Source organism: Natrix helvetica (assembly GCF_964273705.1).
Source record: "Natrix helvetica genome assembly, chromosome: 3".
In the NCBI taxonomy this organism is placed as follows: Eukaryota; Metazoa; Chordata; class Lepidosauria; order Squamata; family Natricidae; genus Natrix; species Natrix helvetica.
Window position 1 is genome coordinate 121,095,309 of NC_138549.1, and position 25,701 is coordinate 121,121,009.

Sequence of the window (25,701 nt, forward strand, 5' to 3'; positions counted from 1 at the left end):
TTTTTCTTCTGCTTGGGTTTCTGGGATTAGCTTTTTGGTGTTAAAGCAGAATCCTTTTTCCCTGTCCATTACTTAAAATAGTGTTTTCCAAATCAGTTGTAGACCTCATCTCCCATAGCCACATCCAAAGGATAATATTGCTGGATTATTATGCCAGCTGAAGTCTAATGCATCTGGAAGGAGTAGATTAGGGGAAAATGGCAAAACAACAAATGGAAACAAGAGCACAGTTGATGGAATATGACAAAGATTGTAATACAGGCAGTGATGTGCGGTGAGGTTTATGGCTGGTGAGGCTGGTGACGTCATCAGGAAGGCGGGGAATGGGACCACGGGTGTAGGAGGCTGAGGCAGCCTAAGCCTCCTGCACATGTGGTCCCATTCCCCGCCTTCCTGAGTCAACATGAAGGGGACCGCAGAGTGTGAGCCACGGGACCGCAGAGCGCACTCCTCCTGCACACGTGGTCCCGTTCCCCGCCTTCCTGAGTCAACATGAAGGGGACCGTGGAGCGCGCTCCTCCTACACACGTGGTCCCATTCCCTGCCTTCCTGAGTCAACATGAAGGGGACCGCAGAGCGCGCTCCTCCTGCACACGTGGTCCCATTCCCCGCCTTCCTGAGTCAACATGAAGGGGACCGCGGAGCGCAAGCCAGTGGAGCACGCTCCGCGGTCCCCTTCGTGTTGACTCAGGAAGGCAGGGAATCGGACCACGTGTGCCTTTTCCCTTTTTTTCTTTTCATGATCAGAGCGGTGAGGCTCTGCCTCCCCTGCCTCCCCTGACCGCACGTCCCTGAATACAGGTAGTCCTGGATTTATTACCACAATTGAGCCAAGCTTTCGGTTGCTAAGCACGACGTTTGTTGTGAGTTTTGCTCCACTTTACAACTTTTCTTGCCACAACTGTTAAGTAAATCACTGAAGTTATTAAGTTAGTAACATGGATGTTAAGTGAATTTAATTTCCTCACTGATAAGTCACTGTTTTCAGTGTGGTTGTAACTTTGAACAGTCATTAAACAAATGGTTGTAAGTTGAGGGCTACCTGTATGCATGTTAAGGAAGCATCATTTTTTCTAGTAATATTTAGTGGGGAGGAAATATGGAATATTATTTTATATTCAAATACACTACTCCTAATCCTTCATCCTAAAGATGAAACCAATAATTTTCAAACAAATGTATTTTTTTCTGAACGTCTTAACATCAAAAGCTACATTCATACGTGAATTTTGAAAAGTCAAACTGAAAAGTTGACTTTTAGTTGACTTGAACTATTAATATCCCGATTGATGTCAATGAAGATTCTCAGTCATGGCAAGAGTTGTCTGGAAATTGAGTCATGGCAAGTGGACTTCTTTTCTTGTTGGTTTGAAATGTTTAGCTTGTCCAAGTAGTTTTTTCAATCTGAGCATATTGGTTAGGAGGATCCCAGATATGTCCTCCAGGGAGGTTTCATTTCTCACCTAATCTGGATAGGCTCTTGGGATATGAATGCTCCAACTCCTAAATATTCTACATGGGTTGTTAAGTGTGGACATCCTCATGAAACTGTGAAGTGGTTTTGATCTTTTTGGGGACTGATGAAAGAGTGGAATAAAAAATGGGGAACAGGCTGTTTTCTGAGGCCCCCACTCCTATCTCCTGATTGATGTTGATGTTGAGAAATTGTGAGCTATCATTCTATATTAACAAGTTACCTAGACACTTAATACTTTTCATGCAATTCCATTATCTTTTTAATTATCAAATGCTATTTATTATAAATACTATTATATGTGACTCATTGAACAAATATATGAGTCTATAGACTTCCAAATATTTTCTGGAGGACTCTGAGTTTGAGAAACTTTCAGAAGCTGAACATAGGATGTGTTTTGGGATGAACCTTTCTTTGTTTAGACCAGGGGTGTCAAACTCAAGGCCTGGGGGCCGGCCCGTGGGGCACTTAGATCTGACCTGCAGAGCCACCTTGGAAACAGTGAAGGACTGGCCCATGGTGCCTTTGGCAGAGTGCTCGGGCTACCACAGGCACCCTCCAACATGAGTGACATTGAGCTGGCCATGTCCACCCTAGCCATGCCCCACCAAGGTCAATCACAACCCTGATGCGGCCCTTAATGAAATTGAGTTTGACACCCCTAATTTAGACTGAGTAATGTGGCCAACATTGTTCTGTATGAAGTAGCTAGAACTGGGAATTTCCCTGAAGACTGAGAGCTCTTATGGTCACTAAGGTAGAAAACAGAATATTGAGAAATGTACTTTATAGAAACATTGCTGCAAATAATGATTAAGGTGGTTAACTTTTTCAATATTATTAAACAATAAATATTAAAAATCAACTAGCATCTTTCACTAACAGATACTGAAATAAAATATTACTGGATGATAAAATAAAGGACAGTTATTTGGAGGATGTTCATTCCAAGTATACAAGGAGAACAGTTTGCCATAAAATTACAAAGGGAATCTCTTTCCGCAATAGTTCACATATATTTACTAAGACTTAAACAATGCCAAGGCATTTTTGCACAAGTTAGGAAGGCATCATTTGTAACAGTCCAAATCTGAGAACTTAGCTATATTGTGTCCTCCCGCTCCTATGTTGCTGAATACATGAATACAAAAATCCTTTTTTCATCATGTTTTCTCCTCTTCCATTTGTAACTAAACTTTTGAAGCTAAGTTCAAAACTACAGAATGTATACATAACTCTCTTTATTAAAAGTGGATGCTACAATACAGACAAATCTTTGGCCTATAGGCTATAAGGTATACAAACCTTTGAGACTTCATCTGGGACAATTTGATTTCATTAAAGTATGCCAAGCAACAGACAATATTCAATAATTGGTGGATGCAATTTGTATATAATTAGATATATTGGATTTGATGACACTTGTTTCATCAAATGCCAAGAAAGTTTTTGATATGATATAGTCCTTGACTTACAACCATTTAGTGGTCGTGCAAAGTTACTGGTAGATAATTATTATGGAAATTATTGACCAAAAGGTTAATGTTAAAATTTTCTTCAAAAATAGTCAATATTTGGCAAAAAATACATCCCATTTTGGATTATCGAAGACTGTTTGATAGCTTCTTGTTTGATTAAAATATCTTTTAAAAGTATACTGGGTCTGAAGAAATAGTTGTTTCTGATGTACTGATGTACATGTTCTGATGTACTGTTATTATTACAAATGTTCTCAAAGTTGCTAAACCTGTAGTTAATTTATTTATAACTAAAAAGATGTATTAAGATCAATATGGGGTAATTTGGAGATAGTTTAGAATAATGAGTTGGAATATTTTGTCTTAAGAAATCAATGGGCTAGTATTTTATTGATTGTTAAATCAGTATGCAATAATTTGTTAATAAAACAGTATAATATTTCCTATGTCTAGTAGAAGACCCAAAGGATGTCTGGCATGTTGCGAGAGGAGCACCTAAGAAGACAGTTAAGACACCTACATCTGGTTCCATTTTATACTGACATTATATAAATTTAATATCAGCGTAAAGTAGACCCAAATGTAAGTGTCTTAACTTTCATCTGACGTCTTCCCCTTGCATCATGCAGATGTTTGAAACATAACACTATATTAATGGTATTAATACGATATTGGGGAAAAAATAAAGATAAAAATGTTGAATGTAATGTATTATATTGACAATTTTTGGAACATACTGAACAGTGAAACTCTGCCTTTAATGTGCGTAGAATTATTGCTGCCCTTGGAGCTCAGAATAAAGAGACCCACTTTGGATCTCATCTCACATCGCTGATTTTTTTTCTTTCAGTGCACCTCCTGTTAAGGCAAATCACTTGCATATTCTTCACAGAATCTCACCAATGACAAGATACAGCCAAATCGAGAAGTCTCATGGGTGCACACTGGTATTCCCTTCACACGCTCACAGTCTTTAGAAGACCAAGAAAAATGTCACTCACAGATCAAAGCGCAAATTCTGCTTCTCTTCAAAAAAGTAATCGAGGATGAACTTCCGCACAAAGTCGGGGTTCAAGGTGTTGTCAATGACTTCAGTCCTGCCAAACTGAAAAGGGAAAGGGAACCAAATGAGCGCGGTAAGTGCAATAGCATTGTAACCCATTAGCAAGAAAACATGGAAAGAAACAGTATTTTTAATCACACACTCCAAACTGATTCTGGGATTAAGAGTAGGCTAGATACATTTGAATAAGAGGTGGCATTAAATGTTTTATGCTTCTTACAAGCGTCATCAATTGCCTCCTTCCAGGCTTAAGAGCAGGAAATAATTCTTTCATCTCTTCGTCTCCTGAGTGAGTAGTAACTTTCAGATGTGCTGACTTCAATTTCTAGCATGCTGAGAAATAGCCACACTGGCTGGGGAGAGGCTTCTTTCAGAAGTCTGATAACTTACAGACAGTTCAGAAATTGGGCTGAGTGCCACAGTTTGCCTAGTTCTGCTTCAGGACAAAAGTTTTACTCTTGGCAAGTGAAAAGAAGCAACATCAACAGAAGAGAAGAAAGAGGGTGCACGGAGGATTTGTTAACTTTCCCTCCTCCTTACCAAAAATCGTTTCCTTGAACGGCATATGGTTCTTTTGCACTTTACATGCGATGGTCAAGATTTAGTTATTAAAGCTGGGTGTACTAGTACTGCTGTTTCTAGTTATGCAGCACTGCAGATAACGCACACGAAGGCAGAAACAGGTAAAATATGCATCAATTGGCTCAGCAAAGAAACGAAACACAACAAAACAAGAAACAGTATCTAATCAATTGAGTTTCAGCCAAATTATTGCTTTTATAATAGTTCAGTTATCAAAAATCTGTGCCACCTCCAGCATGTCAGAATTTCCAAGCTCGGCAGCCACAGTTGTTTGATTTGTTTCCAAAAAAGCCAGAACTCTGCCAAGCCAGCAGCCACATTTGGAAGAAATGATCCCCATTTAGGTGCAAGCTAGAGACATTACAGCAAGTGACGCACATAGAAAGCAGCACACGGTTACATAGGCACAGCTGGGGGGACAGGGCAAAATATACTGGTGAAATTAGCAAAGGGGAGGAGAAAAAAATCACTTGCGGAGACAGAAGCTTGTTGCATCAAGAACTGCTAATTTCCTCTTTGCATCACAACAACTAGTAGTCGCCTTGAGACAAAGCTAGCCTAGTGAGAATATCTGAAGGCTACATGACTAAGTCTCCAAGTGCTTCAATTAGTCAGATATTAATTAGAGCCATCGTTCCTCGGGGGGGGGGGTCACACAACAAAGGGGTGAATTTTCAGAACCTCTATCTAACATGTTCTGGAACTAGAGGAATTTCAAGCGTATATAGCAAAGGGCAGCAGAGATTTTCAAGGCCAAGGCAGAATGGAACAAATTCAGATACCTAAGATGACAGGATATGAAATTGTCTTCCCATAAAAGGGGAAATTCTTTAAAAGGCAAAGAAAAGTTAGGTAAAAATACTGAAACGGGAGCTTTAAAAAGTCTGTTTGTCTTTACAAACTTCATGCGGAATTGCCAGCTTTCCTCTTGCTTTCTGTGATGAATTGTGATGTCAGAAGCAAAAGAAAAGTAAAGAGTTTGATTAAGCTTTTGATGAGTATTTGCCATACAGAGGATTTTGTGTCCTCAAGCCAGTTTCCCAGAGGGAAAAAGTCCACAAATAGGAGCAAGAAAATGGGGATACCAGCTTTAAACTGCTGACATCTAAAAAACCATAAAAGAAAGTATTGTAGAAGAAATAAAGAGAAAGTACTCTGGAAAACTGAACAATGAGCAGATAATAATCATTCAAAAACATTCAGGACAGAACTTAAGCTATAACTATGTTAATGAAAAAGCAGCCTCTGCTATTAAGCCCAAAGTGTCCATCAGGTTGCAGTCACCTGAATATGTTTAAGGATGAACCAAATGCTTATACAGAAAGGAAGAGAATATTCACTCACAAATGAAGGCAAATATACGTGTCCCAGGACAATGTTGCAGGATCTAATTTCAATCACCGGGACCAGAGCTTTTGGACGCATGCTGGAGCCCATCCTCAGGGAATTCCTCTCTCTCTGGAATGTGAGAGGGGCACATACTGGTGGGAGAGAAGCTCCTTGAGCTGATGGGCTCCAGCACAAGTCCCAAAGCTCAGAAGACTAGCCTTCTGGTCCTGGTGATCCAAATTGGAACCTGCAGAATATTTACTATTAAAGAACACAAGATAAAAACCTGATACTGCCTAACATTGCTTAGATGATTTAATTTCATAAACAATGTTGGTGAAGAACGAGAACTCCTGAGTGATGTTATGTTGATATGTGTTAGCTCAGTCTTTCAGTTTTGAGGGGGGGGGGGGACTGGAGGCAGGACTGTTTATATTGATTTCTTTAAGGAAAAGGTAGAATATAAAATATAGCAAAATAAAAATAAACTGAGTAAATTGACTTTATGCCCTCTCTGGATTCCAGTAGTTCTGATAATGCCAGCAAGGGAAAGAATTGGGGATTGGCATTTAAGATAATTTGCAGCTGGAGGGCAAACAGTGTTTCCAAGAACAGCTGGTTCATGAACCAAAGTGCTCCTGGGACAATGAATTAGACAAATAAAGCCAGAATGTCAAAAACAATGATATAGTCCTACAACACTGTACTAATGTCTAGAGCAGATTTTAGCATTCCTGGTCAACACAAGTAGGAACTTCCTCAGGTTTAAGCAAGACAATATGAATATGTGTATATTGATGGGAAGTCTGCAAATCTAGCTTTTCCCTACCCACACGATGTGCAATACTGTGAAATAAGAGGCAGACAAATATTTCAAAATTAACTCTGCTAGCAAAGCATTTTGGTCCTTAGTCCATCATATTCCAGCACAGGTTAGAATTCTCTCTACTTTACTTGTATAATTTATATGGGCCTAGTAATAAGAGTACAGCAGCACTTATATTTTATGATCATTTAAAGAGCAAAGGAGAGGAAGTAAAATCAATGGGAACAAGAGCAAGATATAAATTTGTATTAAGAAAATATACCAGGCATGCTATTTACACGTGTGGGCTGGGTTATTTATTATGTGCTGTAGAAAATGTCATCCTGTCAGTTTCTTTCAAAAAGAAAATTGCCTGCATGTTGTAGAATGAACTTTCGCGCTATGCCCAGACACAGTTTGCAATACAAGGGTTATCAGAGCTGAAAATATAACATGGTGCCAACATGATCACTAATAACTTCTTTGATTGCCCTTCACCTGATTTGTGCATTTTAAAAAACATTCACGAGTATGTTTGTCCTTTATATTAAGACTTTGATTTAACTTCACTTTCAAGAACTCATATGGGGCCCAACTTTGTTCCATTACTTTTTTTTTTTTAGAAAATAAATATTAGACATGGCTGATATTTGAATCCACTTGCTCTCAAAATAGGATGGAGGTGAAACAGAGATAAAAGTTTCTATGACGACAAACAAGAAGAAATGGCGGGTAGAATTCTGATACCATTTTGAAATTGGGCAAACCCTGCCCGGCTTTCAAAAATTCCAAATGTGTTGAAAATCCCAGTTTTCAAAAAATCCAAATGTGTTGAAAATCCCAGTTTTCTAAATTTCAAATGTGCCCACTAGCTTCAAATAGTTAGAGGACTTGTCCTAGGGAAACAAGAGCTACAAGTCAGAAGTTAGGTAGTGAAAAAAATGGCATTAGAATGATACTCCTTAAGCTGGTGTTTCTCAGATTTGTTAACTTTTAAGATGTGATTTCAACTTCTACAATTCCCCAGTGAGTTGAAGACTTAAATTCCATCCATTTTAAAGTTGCCATGTTTGAAAAGCATTGCCTAAACAGTGACCTTCCAATTTTCTTAAGACTACCTTTCTGAGTTGGACATACTGTATTAGCTCAAGAATACCCGGATTCTTGGGGGAAAGTTGGATCAAAAACAACTTTCTGACATTATTATGAATTTAATCCTAACCCTAATAAGGTTGAAAGAGAGGTTGATATTGTTATGTCTCAGCTGTCGATCAGCAGAGTTCTGGACTCGCATTGGCTGAAACGGGGGCGTTCTGGCAGGAGAAGCTCGCGTTATAATTGGTTGCCGGTTTGACAGCTGCGTTATAAAAGCTGTCAACCCAGAGTATCGTTGCTCTGTTCTGAAGTTGTCTTGTTAATAAACACTTCTGGTTAACTTGCCTCTCGCCTCAGATTGTGATTCCTTGTTCAGGAATACACAAAAGATATTCCAATATGTGAACATGAGATAGTTAATAATAGGGAGAGGGCCTTTTTTTATAGTGTTCTGGAACAATTTTCCCAGATAGGTATATTTACTAGGATTATTCTTTTTTTTAAAAGTTCTTTTGTGTAATTCAGGCAATTTAAGCCTTCATATTTTAAAGGGTGTACATTTAACGTTGTGATTGTTATGAGCTTTGATTTTTATTGTATTTCATATAGCTTTTGATTTTTTCTAAAATTGTTTTTATTAAAAAGATTTTACATATATAATAAGTACTTTTTAAAAAAGGTGTAAGTGTGAAAGGGAAAAAGAAAAGAAAGGTAAAAAGAGAGGGTGTTGAATATGCTGTAATAAAGTAGTTCATACATATGTGACTCCGGAGATGGGGGAGTGGCTCCAACAGATTCCAAGAACAATATCAGAGCGCTCTGTCTTTCACAAGCTCCCCTTCACCATTTTGTTTATCAAAGAATCCATGTTTATTTATTCAAAATATTTACACTCTGTTGATTTAAGAAGTAGCTAAACACAATATATAATTAAAACTAATTTCCATAGAGTTGGTGTGCTTGCCACGCAGAGATGCTGAACTTCATTACAGTAACTGAGTCACTTTGAGTATGCATCTGTTAGCAGGAAAACACAGGGCTTAAAATAATAGTAATAATATGGGATGTTTTTAGCAAATCCCCCAAACGATCATGTTGCTATGGGCTGAGCATCTGTTATTTTTGGGAAGGCAGAGGCACCGTATGTTGGTCTGAGGATGATTTCTGCAGTTTTAAGCTTGATGCTACTTGGGGCATCCTACTTGGAGCAGGTGACTGGATCTAATCTTGAACTGCAACATGGTGCATTACCCAGTTTCCATTTCTATGACTGCAGTGAAAATAAAAACACCCTCGAGTCAAGTTTAATTCCTGATGACTTCACAGATCTAACCCTGTATTTCTCTTAGCAACAATGGTTTTCTATTGCCAATGCTTTTTCCACAGATTTGAGGTTTGTGGGGGAAGGGTGCTTCCTCTATTTTATCTACAGATCAATTTTGCTTAGGGTTCCCAGGGGATATCCTTTCTGAGTCCTAATAGGCTTGACCCTCTTTAGTTCCTGAGCAGAGACCAAGTTGGCCAAGTCCTGCTATCTGTGGAGGAAAATTAAGTAAATTGATTCCCCTCAGAGGGTTAATATTTGAAGCTTCTTACTTCTTCTTCAAAAAAAGGTTAAACCTGTCAGATTGGCATTCAGTTTCCACCAAACATCCTATTCTATTAAGATGAAAAGAGATGAATTGAGATTATCTGTGACTTCTATAAATGCCACTGAAAGAGCCTCGGAATTGTCCTCAAAGTGAACCTTTTTCATATCTACAAGCTGGCATGTATCTAGTTCCTCGTATTATAATGTATAAGCTACTCTTGCCCAACACGAACCCTCCAGATGATTAGAAGCAGAAGTCTCTGCCAATCTGGTCAATGAAATTCAGGAAATGTGGGTTGAAAATTAGGAAAAGGAGTCGGAACAGAATATTTTGAGGATTGTAAAATTGGAAATGGATACTACATAGATAAATATATAAAGGAGGATAAGGGACATGTTAATACGCTTAATGTAGCTATGTATGATAAGTAGAAACTGTATTTGTTGTTTTGTTAAAATATGTATGGAAATGACAAAGCCAGAAAGGTCACTCTATGTCCAATATTTTTAATGTTTATTCAATTAAAAAAATAATTCAGGAAATGTAGGAACTGCAAAGATAACCAGATCTAGGAAGACTTTGAAATTTTTTACACCACTCGCATTGCAGCCTAAGCTTAGCAAGAGTGAAGAACCAAGCACTAAATGAAAACTTAAGGAAGTAGTAAAACATGATCTCTTCAACGCAAATCTCCCCCTCTCTTCACCGAAGTATTTTCCAGAATCTTTCCAGGGAAGGAAAGGCTTAAATTTCCCCCATCACAATTGCTTTGACAGTCCCTCCTACCCACCAACTGGTATTTGCAATTTTAAAAATATCCACCTTCAATATAGACACATTTAGTTTAACTCCTATTAAGAGGTAACAAATGATCAGCTGGATTCAGTTCATACGAGGGAAGGACTCGTCCCCCTCTCTGACTTGATATGAAAAACAAGTACAAATATTCTTCACTCTTCTAACAATGGAGATATTTCTGTTTAGCCATCTGCTTAGGCTAAGAGCAAAACTCATGCCAACCATATAAGGCAGTTTTCTATTACTTCTATACCTCGTGCCCACAATTCCAAGAATTGCCTTTGATTTGAGGCATTCCCCCATCCTTGTACTAAACATGTTAGCTTCATAACTCCAATCTCATAGACATTAGTACAACCACAACGACCATCTCTCTCCCTCTTTCCATGTGTGTGTGTGTGTGTGTGTGTGTGTGTGTGTGTGTGTGTATGTAAATATATATATTTGTGTTACAACCTCTGGTATGCCCAAATATGGGAGGGAGCTCACTACTCCCCCTTTCTGTCCTTCAGCTCATTACAGAGGACCATCCAGGCAGAAAACCATATTTTTATTTTTAATGTTGCCTTTTTTATATTTGTGTTGTATTTGTGCTGATAAATAAATAAAGGGAGATTAGTATAGATCTATTTCAAGCTATTTAGCTCTCATCAGCTAGCCAATTCAAATCCCAGTAAGGGTATGGCTAGCTGATGAGAGCTAAATAGCTTGAAATAGATCTATACTAGTCTCCCTTTATTTATTTATCAGCACAAATACAACACATATATATATATTTATTTATCAGCACAAATACAACACACACACACACACACACACACATATATATATATATGTGTGTGTGTGTGTGTGTGTGTGCATGTATGTGCGTGTGTGTGTGCGCGCGCGCACACGCACACACACACCTATGTTTCATCTAGCCAAATCCTACCATTAGTTTGGAAACCAAGGCCAACGAAAGATTTCCTTCCTCCCAGATATTCCAGATACCAAACTGGTATAATATCTCAGGCATCTCCTGTCATCTTAAACTTCAATTGGCTTCTTTCTATCATTCAGGACAGTGTTTCTCAAGCTTAGCATCTTAGAATTCTGCGAGCTGAAATCCACACATCTTAAAGATGATACGGCTGAGAAACACTGATGTATAGTAGGAGCACTTCTGAACTACTGCAGTGGCAAATAAATTGTTATGAATGTCTGCTTATAACTGGGGGCTGTAATGAAGCCAGGGGCATTTGTTCAGGTACTGAGCAAGCTCAGTTTCTTAGTTCATTCTCCATGTCCATGGTGGTTATTGTCTTTTCATTTTTTCCCCAGGCTTTTTTAATGCCTCTGCTGGGAAGTGAGTTGCTGGAGACTGACAAAGAACTGCAATATGCACAGATTAGCTATATGGCAGGGAAGGGAAAAATAAGGACAAAATAAGCCTCAAATGTTATCTTCAAATATGAAGCAATACTTTAGGGACCTATGTCTGTGATGAGTTATAATATTAATTACCATTTCATTTTAGTAATCTATGTCCACAGCAGAGAAATGCAAAAAGCCATAAAACATTCAGACAAGCAGCAGATGAGTTGTTCGATGTTGTGTGTGGAAAGGCTGCATTTAATAATTAAAGTTAACTTTATACCAATGGAAGTTTGTATTGCAACAGCAGCGTAAAATGACTAAATTCTCAATTTAGAAACATGATGGCAATTCAGCTTTGTAGTATTCGATATGAATCAAAGGGAATAATTTTGAATCTAAGAGAAATAACAAGTGAAGATGCCTAATAGGTGATGCCTTTCAGCTAATTTTGTCCATGTACATGTTGGAGAATCAAGTGATAAAAACTTTTCTGGATCATGTCACATCAGAGAACAAGCTTGAATATTTCATTTCTAATTTCATCTCATTCACCAAATGAAAAAAAAAAGGATATGTTGCAGGAAAAAGTTAACCCCCCCTCTCTCACACACTATTTTCTATTTGAATAGGGGACTCTACCCTTACAGTTTTCAAGTGGGACAGTCCAGGAGAAGTTTCAGGACTAGAAAGGGATGTATTAATGGGAGAAAAGGGGTGAGGGGTGGGAAGGGAAGGAAACATGTCTATGAAAACAGGTTTCAAGTCATGATTTTATTAGTGCAGAATCAAATAACATATAATTCAGGGAATCCAAACATATTCAGATACAGGGCAGTGCATATTGAATTTTTATCTATGACTAATATGGGAAAAGGTACATCACTTGATTTCGATTGTCCAAAGCATAGCAATGAAAGGACAAACACAGAGCAACTGGAGAAAGACAGTACCTTGGCTCTAGGAAAGAGAAAGGATCCCAGAAGGCAGTTTCCACTGGGAAATTGCCCACCTTAATATTCCAGAGGAAATGCAGCAAACTGATCTTGAGCCAACAGTTCATCAGCTCAGCTGCTCAGTCAGCAGTATTGAGGAGATACCTGATTTCAGCTACAGAGATTTTGTATCTTTGTATCTTAGCTCAATCCCCTTATATTTCTATTACAAAAGAAGGGAGGGGAGGCCTTGCTGAACTCACCCAAGTTCAGATTTGCAGCAAGATCTAAACCAGGGACTTCTTGGTTAAACACCTTATGCTTTTGCTCTCTGTTACTATTTTAAATCTCAATAGAACAGTAGCCAGTGATATGGTCCAATGATTACACAGATTGTGACACCAATTTTGAGAGACAATTGTCAGTTGGGGAAAAATGCTGCGTGACTACTAACATACTGCCAACAGCCAGAAAGATTCTTTTGGGACTTGGGAATTTGATGATGATAAGGAAATACACACATGTTCATTCTTTGATTACAACTGTTGGCTTCAAATTCTCTAAAGAAGCCTTCTCTAAACAGATGCACTTCGTATGTGTTATATTAGTTCCAACAACTCCTAGCCAATAATGAGTAAGGATGGTGGCATCTATAGTCAAAAACATTTACAATACTTCAAGCCTGGAAAAGCCATGACAATTGATCTGAAACATTCATCATAAGGCCCATCCAACAGTGAGATATCTGTTCCACTTTTGAAGTTCAGCTTAGTAAAATGAGAGAATCCCAAGGTAAAAGGGGACACATAGCCTCCATACTGCTTATTGTCCAGATGCAAAAGGAATATATGAGCGAAACTTGCCCTTATAAATTCTAAAGGAATGGCAAGTTCTTTTGAAGTGGGTAAATGATAGACTAGAGATAAGTCCATATTCTAAGAAGCAAGCTTTGCCCAAAATGAGGTACTCCAGATGCATTGCCTTTACTGGCTAAGAATTCTGGGGTCCAAAATCTTTAGAAAACAGCATTGCAAAGCTTGACCTGATCTGTTGCTTTGCAACTGAGATGCAGTTGCTAAGCCAGTCTTAAATGCTTATAGAAAAATCATGGGGCCCTTTTCTTCTGCAGAAAGAATAGAATTGCTCCTGAGAAACAAATAACACAGCCTCAGTGGTGCTGTTTCCAAATAGTTAATTTCATAGAACAGAGAGAGTCTCTCCTTACTGGAAGTCTTTATGGAAAGCACTCAGGGGAGTGCAACAGTCACGTAACTGAGTGAAACAGAGATAGACTTCAACATTATTGGAATGGGATGATGGGGTGGGAGAGCACCATCTGCTCTTTTTCATATTGTGGCAATTCCCTTCTTGCTGTTCTACAAAAAGTAACTACATTGGCAATCAGCAAAATTATTGAGGCCTCTCCCATCCCGTTGCAAAATGGGGTAGGAAGCCCACTGCTTATAACAGCTATTACATAGAAATGCATGCTTCCAAAAATGCATGATTCCTAAACCTGTGTTGAACAAAACATACTCATCAGGAAAACAGTATTGTATGAATCTAAAAATAGGTTAATTTACTAATCAAATAAGTCTATGCAAACCCAGCTTTTAAATGCAGATCAGCATTTAATGTGGAGCGATGTCACTTCCCTCCCTCTACCTTAGCAATAGCATTTAGACTTATATACCACTTCACAGGGCTTTACAGCCCTCACTAAGCAGTTTACAGAGTCAGCCTATTGCCCCCAACAATCTGAGTCCTAATTTTACCGACCTCGGAAGGATGGAAGGCTGAGTCAACCTTGAGCCTGGTGGGATTTGAACTGCCAAATTACAGTCAGCCGGCAGTCAGCAGAAGTAGCCTACAATACTGCACTCTAACCACTGTGCCACCGAGGCTCTTACCTTGAAGCAGTATTTTATTTATTTATTCTATGTTGCTTTTTACCCCGTCTTGCCCACAGAGCTTGCAGGTTAAGTCAGTTCAGGATATCAATGTCATAACAAGGTACAAAACAATAAAATAACCACAATGATTCACTAAAGCAAGTTAAGTCCTTAGATCAAGAGGAAAAGTAGTGGGGAATTAGTTAGGCTCTTCCCCCAATGCAACTTGGCAGGCATATCCCTGCTAAACATCTTGCAAAACTGTCCTAAAGGCGCCTGTAAGGGCACCAAGTCACTTGGGCATTTCAGCTGCTTATGAGCCGGGGGAGAGGAAAGACCTCAGGGACCAGAGATGCTCTCATCAGGAAAATTATCTTCCACAATGTCCACAACCCTCTGCAAGGTCTGCAGGTCTGCAAACTGCTAAACTGTGCAGCAGTTCATGTGTAAGTGTCCGTCTCTTGCGATGATGCCTTCGATAAGTGCCAAGAATGATTTACAGGTCCAAAACTAAAATATTTACAGGTTTCTTCTTCATGGTTTGAGGTGGGGTGGGGAGGAGACAGAAAAACCTGGGAGGCTAATCAGGAGGTTTGTAATCAGAAGGGACCCTTCAGTACAATTTGCATTTAAGAGCAAGTACCTTTATCCTCCACGTCTTTCTCACTCTAATGTTACATCACCGAGCCAAAGAAATAAGGCATAGGATTCCCCCCAGCACCCACACACCAGCAGTCGTGTGTGAAAATATGTAAAAGTAGGAAGAGAGGAGTAGGAGGTCTTATTTTTAAAAGCAACAAGTTTGTGTTTCAGGGAGAGTTCAGGAGTGGAAACTTGCCCACCCATCTACAGCTTCTATCCCTTCTGTTTCTCATTCCAGGTTCCCTTTTCTCCTCTGATATTTCAATCCCAGAAATAGGGATTAGCAGGAAGTAAAGTTGAGAGTCTGCAGAACAACCACCCTCAAATCTTGAGTTTTGCTTTCTTTTTTTCCTTTTATGTCTTAAATCCAGCCCCTTAATTTGCCTTCCCATGTGGCTGCCATGTGCTGGTTTTCAACATCCAGATTTACTGTTCTCGTGTCTCACTTTGGCCTTAACGTCTGTCCTTTCTGCATTGTATTTTCAATTCTAGCCATATTCTCTTTCACGTCAGTTGGATGAATTTCCATCAGCCTATGCAGCTTTATGCCAGCTACGCCAATGCCATACTGCAGTGTTTCTCAACTTTGGTCATTTGAAGACGTCTGGACTTCAATTCCCAGAGTTGAAGTCCAGACGTCTTCAAATAGCCAAGATTGAGAAACACTGCCATATTGTGCTATGCTAGCACAAGGGAATGCAAAAGCAATCCAATGGACACATACTAAGTGTGAGTGAAGCTTTCGGAGTGAAGCTTTCACACCCTTCAGTGGTGCCACAACAGATAAACAAGGCATCTCAGCCATTTTTAACCAACAGAATTTCCATCAAATGCCTTTAACCTAGTCTGCTTTTCAGATGATAAAGAAGTGTGTGTGTGTGTGTGCGCGCACACACATGCACACACACACCAAGGCACAAGGTAATAATGTGACTTGCAAGAGTTGTAATAAGAGGCAGTAAAGCAGAATGAAATCCAGGAGATATGATCTGCTGGAGAGTTACTACTTTTCTGAGACACAAAATTTTCCATTAACACACAAGTTACATACCTCTCTCCACTGCTTGGTCTCTATGCCCTGAGTATACAGCACACATACTGTAAAGAGAAAAAAAAATCACAAGTTAACTAAGCCACCAGCACAGAGAAAAGAATTTAGCCCTAGTGCCACACAGCACAGACTGTATTAAGCAAACTTCACAAGCTTCTGCAAGATCAAAGGCTAAACAAAATCACTGAAGCTTAATTCCCCACTGGTGACGTTGGGGGGGGGGGGGGACCGAATTCCTGAAAACTGTAAAGCTATGGTGCATTATTTCTTTTTCTGCCCCATTTTCTTTTTTCTTTTAAAATATTGTTTATTGGTATGTACACAAAAATAGCATCTAAAGTTTTTCTATGTTGCTATTAATGAAAAGCATTTTCCTGCAAACTCAAAAAGGCAAAAATGGGGAGGATTTGATAATGGAAAACTGAGATGGGAACTAGTTGCAATAAATGCTAGAACTTGTGATTGGATCAGGTCTTAGATGCAAATCACATTTAAGGAGCTCATGTTGAACTGTTCGACATCTTAAAGGTCTGTCATATATTTGTGTGTATTTGTGTTTGATCTTCACAATAGTCTTATGAGGTAAACTGACTGACAGAAATTGGCTAAGCAAGTATCTCAACTCAGCATCCTAACCATTCTGCTCCATTAGCTCAAAAGAGTGGATCCGTTACTTTTACATCTCAGCTCCAATAATCTGAATAACATCAATTTCATGAGTATGATTGATTGCTATTGTCTTCCCACATAATGGAGTAGCACAAGAGTTATTTGCCTTAGCTTACATGAGTAAAAAGGGAGGCTGTTTTGGAATCAGAACTTATATCACATTCAACTGAGAACTATCACATGTCAAGCCTAGTCCTATACAAAACTTAGTGTCACTAGAATTCTTGTCAGAAAGAATACAAAACACTGCAGCTCAATTCCATCCAAATTCATTAGATTCAATGGGTTTACTCTGTTGAATCAAAGTAGACTTGCCTTGGCAAGATAGGTAGGATAGAACTTTAATAAATAAACAAACACGGGAAATTCAGATTTAATCCCCAGTTCCTCAAAAAAAAAAAAAAAACCTCAGTAGATGATTGGGATTCATTGTTTTCTCTCAGCTTCAGATATATTTTATTAAATATGTATATATTTAATAAAAACATTATTTTTAATTTTCAAAACAAACACAACACATCCTTCTTTAAATACTGTAGAAAGTGTATCCGTTGGTTACAAAAAGGCTTTCGTGCATCTCTTCCATAGTCAACAAACATAATTCATATTAACTCAAGTATTTTAACTCAGATATTTATACATGTTACCATCATCATACCTCCATTTTCATTTGAGTATAATTGTTTAAATGTCCTTCATCATAAAATATACCAAGATTTAATACATAACCATATATTGGCATTTCATTTACTATTTCTAAAATCCTCCAATAACACTGAAACCTTATGTCCTATTCTAGCTAAACATCCATAATATTTACAAAATTTTCTAATCCTCCTTTCCAAATCACTGTTTACAATTTACATCCAGTTTCCTTATGTTGTACCCATACCTATATATACGTTGTTATCATTATCCCTCCTTTATTTAACTATATCCTGTATCATAACATTTTCCCCCTAATAATCAAGACTTAACTGTATCTAATTTAGTTCTTTTTTATTAACCTTTATATATAATCCAAAAGGATTTCTAATCTTCCTTTCATGGGTACCATTCAATATTCATATCCAATTATTACTTATCATAACACTACACATTGTACACATTATTATCATTATCAATTATTTATTTAACTATATCTATTGTCACATTGTTAACTATATCTATTGTTAACTATATCTATTGTTAATTATATCTATTATCACAATAGTAGTGGGGGATTTTAACTACCCTGACATCAACTGGGAAACAAACTCTGCACCAAGTGGAAGATCCAACAGGTTCCTAACAAATCTAGCAGACAACTTTATTTCCCAAAAAGTAGAGAAGGGAACAAGGGAATCAGCCATATTGGACTTAATTCTCACTAACAGAGAGGAAATGATAGAAGGTGTTGAAACCACAGGAACCCTGGGGGCAAGTGATCATGCAATATTGGAATTCAACATTATGCAAACACAAGTAGTAGAATAAAGTCAAACTAGAGTCTTGGACTTTAAGAGAGGTAATTTCAATAGAGAGAGCTTGGGAAAAATTCCATGGATGAGAATCCTCAAGGGGAAAACAACTCAAGAAGCTTGGGAAATTTTGAAAAATGAGATTATAAAAGCCCCGTCTAGCACAATACCAATGAAGAAGAAAAATAACAGCTCCCAAAAGAAACCAGCATGGCTGCATAAAAAACTCTCTGACAAATTGAGACAAAAAAGATAAGTATAAAAAGTGGAAAGGGGGGCGGGGACATAACTAAGGCAGAATATCAGCAAATAGCCCGAGCATCTAAAGATGAAGTGATGTGAAGACTCTAGAAAGAGTGCAGAGAAGTGCAACAAAGATGATTAGGGGACTGGAGACTAAAACATATGAAGAACAGTTGCAGGAACTGGGTATGTCTAGTTTAATAGAAAGAAAGACTAGGAGAGACATGATAGCAGTGTTCCAATATCTCAGGGGTTGCCACAAAGAAGAGGGAGTCAAACTATTTTCCAAGGCACCTGAGGGTAGAACAAGAAGCAATGGGTGGAAACTAATCTTGTGAGCTGGGAAATGGCGGTCGGCGTGCAGGCGCGCCGGCTTACTCCGGGAGACTGCAGGCATCAACGGCTGTTGGAGCTGGCGTTTTGGCGGTTATGAACTATTCACGATCTGTTTGGCCGGCGTTTGCGGGCATTTTTTGTAAGCCACGACAGCTACGACAGCCTGAGGTGAGACCAGCGATGCCCTGAGCGGCTAGCGATGGGGACGCGATGGCGTCCCACACGAGGGAAGGCGGAGGGAGGCAATGGTGGCGGTGGCGGCCCGGAAGATTATCGGGGGCTCTAAACATCAGTTCCCTGACCCGCTGGACCCACTGGGAGCCCCGAGCCTACCAGAAGCCCAGTGGAGGTCGTGTGAGGTTTAAGCTGGGCTTGAAACATCGGAGATCGCCGGAGTCGTTGGAGGGCGCCGGAGGCCGGCGGAAGGTGTGGAGTGAAGAACAGAGGCTGGCTGAAATGGCGCGGAGGCGACGCTGGGGCTTGAGAAGGTTTGCGGGGAGCCGTCGCCCCCCCGCCCATTACGGATTATCCGCCTGCCTTTGCATAGATTTTGAGATTGGCTTAACCCCTTACCACCTGGGGCTTGGAAGGACTGCGGGGAGCTGTTGAACCCCCCCCCCAAATTTGCATAGATTCTGAGATCGGCTTAACCCCTTACCACCTGGGGCTTGGAAGGACTGCGGGGAGCTGTTGAACACCCCCCCTGCCCGCTATGGATCATCCGCTCACCCTCTCACGGATTTTTAAGAACTGCCTAACCCCCTACTATTGAGAACTGTAGATTATAGGCTCTACCTATTTTTTAGTCATCCCTACCTATTTCTTTAGTCACCTCTCTCATTTGGAATCTTGGTTGCCGCTCTGTCATGATTTTTAACGGGTAGACTTATTTAACACTTCTAGCACCCAGAATCGATCTTTTAGCCCGGTGTATTTATTTATTATGTATTCGAGGTCCGACCTTATTTTACTGCGGGAGTCCCCCCTCTCGCAGGCATGGCCCTCCGCCCTTACAAGGGCCCACCTCGAGGACGGATGCATTAATCCAGAGAGGTGGAGGAAGAGGAGGTTTAGGGGTTTTTTCTTTAAATGTTTGTTAAGTGTTTTAGGGGGATCCAGGAGGGGGGAGGGGGCAGCCAGACCAGGAATGGGGGCAGGGCCAGGCGAACAGGTGGGACTGGGGGGAAGAGAGTGGAGTGGGGGAGGGGAATGAGAACGTCGTTCCGTTAGAGGGTTCCTGTATTCCAACGGTCGTGGGAAGGGGTGGATGCGAGGACAGAAGAAGATCTTGTAGTCGGTTGGGAGACCGTGGGCGCTGGATACACCCGGTCGTTTGTACCAACCCTCGCATTCTAGGTGGTCAGGGTTTACAGAACCAGGGCATGAGGCTGATGTTGTGTAACGCAAGGTCCGTGGTTAATAAGGCCCCCCTCATTTACGATTTGGTTTCTGAGGGGGAGCCGGACCTTGCAGGGATCACGGAAACCTGGTTGGGCCACGAGGGGGGTTTACCCCTCGTGGAAATGTGCCCACCAGGATACCGTGTATTCCATCAGCCTCGTGCCCGGGGTAAGGGTGGCGGGGTAGCGGTAATTATACGGGAAGGCCTGGCACCGAGAGAATTTGCCGTACCTCAGATATCCGGGTATGAGACTCTAGGTGTGAGATGAGGCCCAGGGAGTCAGTTGGGCCTGCTGATTGCATACTTGGCTCCTCGCTATGCATCAGCAGCCCTGCCAGAGCTCCTCGAGGTGATTGCGGAGGTGGCGGTTGAGACCCCCAGACTATTAGTTATGGGGGACTTCAACCTGCCATCGACGGGTGAATCATCCGAGGTAGCTCGGGAGTTCATGGCTTCCATGACAGCCCTGGACCTGACCCAAATAATTCAGGGCCCCACACACGAGGGAGGCCACACGCTGGACCTTGTTTTTATCTCTGGTCGGTGGAAGAGTGATCTGGGAATAGGGGACTTGGTTACTACTCCCCTGTCATGGTCAGATCACTCACTTCTCCGTCTCGACTTCCCTTCCGCTACCCCCCATCGCGGGGAGGCGGAACCAGAAGATCTTAGATGGTTCCGCCCCAGGCGACTGATGGAACCTGATAGGTTCCAGACGGAGCTTGGGCCACTGCCTGTAACCCTGACCCGCACCCGGATGGAGGACCTGGTGGTCGCATGGAATAGTGCGGCGGCCAGGGCCTTGGACCGGGTTGCGCCCTTGCGGCCTCTCCGGTGGCAGCGAACCACCCTGGCCCCTTGGTTTACCGAGGAGCTGAGGGTGATGAAGCGCCACAAGAGACGCCTAGAGAGCAGATGGAGATCCTCTCGCGCCGAATCTGACCGAACACAGGTAAGAGCCCATTTACGGACCTACCTTGTGGCACTAAGGGTGGCTAAACGTCGATACTATGCCACTCTTATTGTGTCCGCAGAAAACCGCCCTGCCGCCCTGTTTCGGGTGACCCGCTCCCTCCTTTCACAGAGGCCGCGGGAAGCCCCTTTGCAGGGTAGGGCAGAGGAATTTGGGGAATATCTGCAGGATAAAATCACTCAGATCCGGAGCGAATGGGTTTCCTTGAGTGATCTCGGGGAGACACCGGAGGAGAGTCTTGAGGTACCATGCTGGGAGGAGTTTGACTCTGTTGCCGCCGAGGATATGGACAGGTTACGCGGGCGACTGCGAGCCACCACATGTTTATTGGACCCGTGTCCCTCCTGGCTTGTACTGGCAGCCTGGGAGGTTACACGAGACTGGCTCCTGGGACTAGTGAACGCCTCGCTGAGGGAGGGGTTCCTACCAACCGTCTTGAAAGAGGCAGTGGTGAGGCCCCTACTTAAGAGGCCTTCTCTGGACCCAGTAGAGTTAGCCAATTATCGTCCTGTCTCCAACCTTCCCTTTTTAGCGAAGGTTGTTGAGAGTGTGGTGGCGCAACAGTTCCCTCGACACCTGGAGGAAATTGTTTATCTAGACCCGCGCCAGTCCGGTTTCCGGCCCGGGCACAGCACTGAGACGGCTTTGGTCGCGTTGGTGGATGATCTCTGGAGGGCGAAAGATGGGGGTTGCTCCTCCATCCTAGTCCTATTAGATCTCTCAGCGGCTTTCGATACCATCGACCATGGTATCTTATTGCGTCGGCTGGAGAGGATGGGGGTGGGGGGCACCGTGTTACGGTGGTTCTCCTCCTTCCTCTCCGGTCGGACGCAATGTGTGTTGACGGGGGAGCAGAGGTCCACCCTGAGGCCGCTCACGTGTGGGGTGCCGCAGGGGTCGGTCCTCTCACCTCTCCTGTTCAACACATACATGAAACCGCTGGGTGAGATCATTCGAGGTTTCGGGGTTGAGTGCCATCTGTATGCAGATGACACTCAGTTATACATCTCTACCCCAAACCACCCCAACGAAGCCGTCGAGGTGATGTCCCGGTGTCTGGAAGCCATCCGGGTCTGGATGGGGGACAACAGACTCAAGCTCAACCCTTCCAAGACGGAGTGGCTGTGGCTACCGGCGCCCCGCTTTAGCCAGTTTGCTCCATCTCTGGCCATCGGGGGGGAACAACTACCCCCGGTGGATAGGGCACGCAATTTGGGCGTCCTCCTAGACTCCCGGCTGTCGCTGGATGATCATGTGACGGCCGTAGCTGGGAGGGCGTTCCACCAGGTGCGCCTGGTGCGCCAATTGCGCCCCCTACTAGAGCGGGACGCCCTTCGCACAGTCACTCAGGCCCTGGTGACTTCCCGTCTTGATTACTGCAATGCTCTCTACATGGGGCTCCCCTTGAGATGCACCCGAAGGCTCCAGTTGGTTCAGAATGCAGCCGCGCGGACAATTATGGGGAGTACCAGGTACTCCCATGTAACACCACTTCTGCGCGAGCTGCACTGGCTGCCTGTGGCTTTTCGAGTGCGTTTCAAGGTGTTGATTGTCATCTTCAAAGCGCTTCATGGCTCGGGACCTAGCTATTTGCGAGATCGCATTCTACCCCATACATCCCTACGACCAATCCGCTCACACAGGGAGGGTCTCCTCCGGGTACCCTCCGCTAGACAATGTGGGCGGGCGGTGCCCAGGAGTAGGGCCTTCTCTGTGATGGGCCCAACCCTCTGGAACGAACTCCCCCCTGATATTAGAACTACTGTTGATCTCCGCTCCTTCCGTAAGAAACTCAAGACCCACCTGTTCTGACTAGCCGGCCTGGCCTAATTGTAATCACAAGTACAATCTATTACCGACCTTCCTGGATGGCTTTTTAGTATTGTAAATTTTGGGGTTTTAATTTGGTTTTAGACCGTTTTTAACTAGAAATGAGTTTGGGCATTATACAGACCGTATGTTTATGTTGGTTGTCTAATGTTTTGTTGTTTTATATGTACTGTCTGTACACCGCCCCGAGTCCCTGCGGGGAGAGGGGGGCGGTATATAAATTTCATAAAACTCAAACTCAAACTAATCAAGGAGAGAAGCAACTTAGAACTGAGGAGAAACTTCCTGACAGTTAGAACAATTAATCAGTGGAACAGCTTGCCTCCAGAAGTTGTGAATGCCCCAACACTGGAAGTCTTTAAGAGGATGTTGGATAGCCATTTGTCTGAAATGGTATAGGGTTTCCTGCCTAGGCAGGGGATTAGACTAGAAGACCTCCAAGGTCGCTTCCAACTCTGCTATTGTATTGTATTGCATTGTATTGTCACTAAATTTCACTAAGTTTAACTAGCTTTAAATTATACTCATTCCATCTTTCCAGTAGCAAAACAGTCTCATATCTTCTGCCATTTGTGGTGTCAGTCCTCTAATCATCTCCTTAATCAACTTTGTATGGACTCCTCTTAGCAACTCCTTGCTTATAAAATCTCTCATGTAATTACGATGCCCTTATTCTGTTTCCTTAATCAGTTTATCTTTGATTGTCGGTAGTGTTATCAATGATATTGCTAATAAAATTTCTCTCTTTAAATCCATAAATTCTTTTGTTTTTTCTTCTTCTGTATCTTGCCATCTGGGGTAGATTTCCCCTCCATTTAATTCCTCTTTCAATATTCTACTCTTTCCATTTTCAGAGACAAACCAGTCACCATAAATATCAGCAAATTTAATTTCTTTATATTCATTTTCCTCTTCGATTTTTAGGATTTTAACTACCACTTTTTCCACTTGATAAACATCTCCAACTTCTTCATCGTATTTTACTGTTAGATGCTCTAAGTCTTCCAACTTCTTCTCTATCCTCTCATATGTGTTTGATAAAATAAAGAAAGAGCCACAGAAGATGTGCTCAGAAACTACCCTGTTTTCTTCTACTGAGAGGTGCATTCTTCCTTCTACAAATCAAGGCCAAATCTAATGCTTTCATCAAAATGACAAAAGAGACAAGAGACCCAGTGTGGTCTAGTCATTAAGGCCATGAGCCTAGAAACAAGGAAACTGTGAGTTCTAATCCCAATTTAGGCATCTAAGACAGCTGGGTGACTTTGGGCCACTCATTCTCTCTTAGCCCAATTCCGTTCACAGGGTTGTTGTGGGGGGGAAATAGGAGGACAAAGAATATTGGGCATGTTTGCTGCCTCGAGTTATTTATACAAATAATAAAGGCAAGATAAAAAAGCAACATCACAAGGTTGTACATGACATGCATAAAAAAATAATACAACTTGAATTGGGACATAGTGATGCTGTTTTCATCATCTGATCTCCTTGTGGCTATCTCTGCCAAAGTCTACTGTACTAGGTACTATGCTAAATGCAGAATCAAGAGAACTGTAGCTCCTTCATGATTTAGCACAGAAACCAAACAAGACTTTTAAATTACCCAATAATGTATTTCAATAATGTATTTGGCTCACTTTCAATTGCCCCCCATTAGTAAAGCATAGCAAAAAAAAATGAAAAAAATGATTAATGAGATTTTAATGAAGAGAAGCTGCCAGAGAGCAAATGATGCCTCACTGAGGTGTTTTTTTTTCCAGGTTCTGCTGATCACGCCGTTTATCTGCCTAAGGATCTATACATACTAGTTGTAACCTCAGTGCTAATCAAAGGAACTAGAACGTCACAAATTGAACCTGCAACAACGTGCTACAGTGCAAAGTGCTACTGTTCAGAAACCTAGACTGCCACAACATCTTCCACATCTTTTCTAAGCTACTCCATTTTATCCCACTATGCTAATTACCGTACATTCTAAGACCACAAAGTTTTGGCTAATCTTTACTGCAGAGGTGGGGAACCATGGCCCCTTTATGACTTGTGAACTTCAACTCCCAGAATTTCTGAACCAGCATGGCTGGGTCAAGAATTCTGGGTGTTGAAGTCCACAAGCCATAAAAGGGTCATCATTCCCCACCCCTGCTTTACTGGGTTCTATGAGTTGTCTCCCATCCCACTATTAGAAGATATATTTTTTTAAAAAAATCTAACTGACGTTTCTGCCAATTTTTCTCATATACCTAAGATTATTCATTGGCTTTCTGTTTATTCTGACACACAAGGTTGAGCTTCTCCAAAACCAGCTACTTCCCTGCGTCATGCATACAGATGGGGCTGTTTTACAGATACAAGAATCAGTCTAGGAGAGTCAGTTAACACATATTTGTAATCAATGCACCATTATCTCCATTCTAGTAGGTGAAAGGGTTACAGAGAACTAAAATAAAATAAAATACACTGGGCAGCACATATCAGAAGTATAGGCAATGTACCATATTTTTCAGAGCATAAAACGCACCAAGATTTTGAAGAGGCAATTTTTTTAAAAAAGGTTTTGCGAAAACAGGCCTGTTTCTTGTCAAAAAAAAAGGCATGCATAGCCTTTAGGAGGCTTATAGAGTGCTTCTGGGCACTGGGGGCAAAAACAAGTTAAAAAAACGGCCCTTTTTTGCTCATTTCTGCCCTCCCCAGCCCCC

At 41.5% G+C, this 25,701-nt stretch overlaps 1 protein-coding gene across 2 annotated transcripts in view; it reads right to left on the reverse strand.

Annotated features, from left to right (window-relative positions):
- CPNE5 (copine 5) overlaps positions 1-25,701 on the reverse strand; it is a 159,708-nt gene that overhangs the window by 101,323 nt on the left and 32,684 nt on the right. For both annotated transcript variants that reach the window (XR_014174866.1, XM_081946663.1), the window contains exons 3-4: positions 16,093-16,139; positions 3,957-4,060 (exon numbers count right to left, since the gene is read on the reverse strand). Coding sequence is in view for 1 of the 2 variants with exons in the window: in XM_081946663.1 (XP_081802789.1) it covers positions 3,957-4,060; positions 16,093-16,139 (151 nt within the window). In the remaining variant the exon portion in view is untranslated. The remainder of the gene's footprint in view (positions 1-3,956; positions 4,061-16,092; positions 16,140-25,701) is intronic.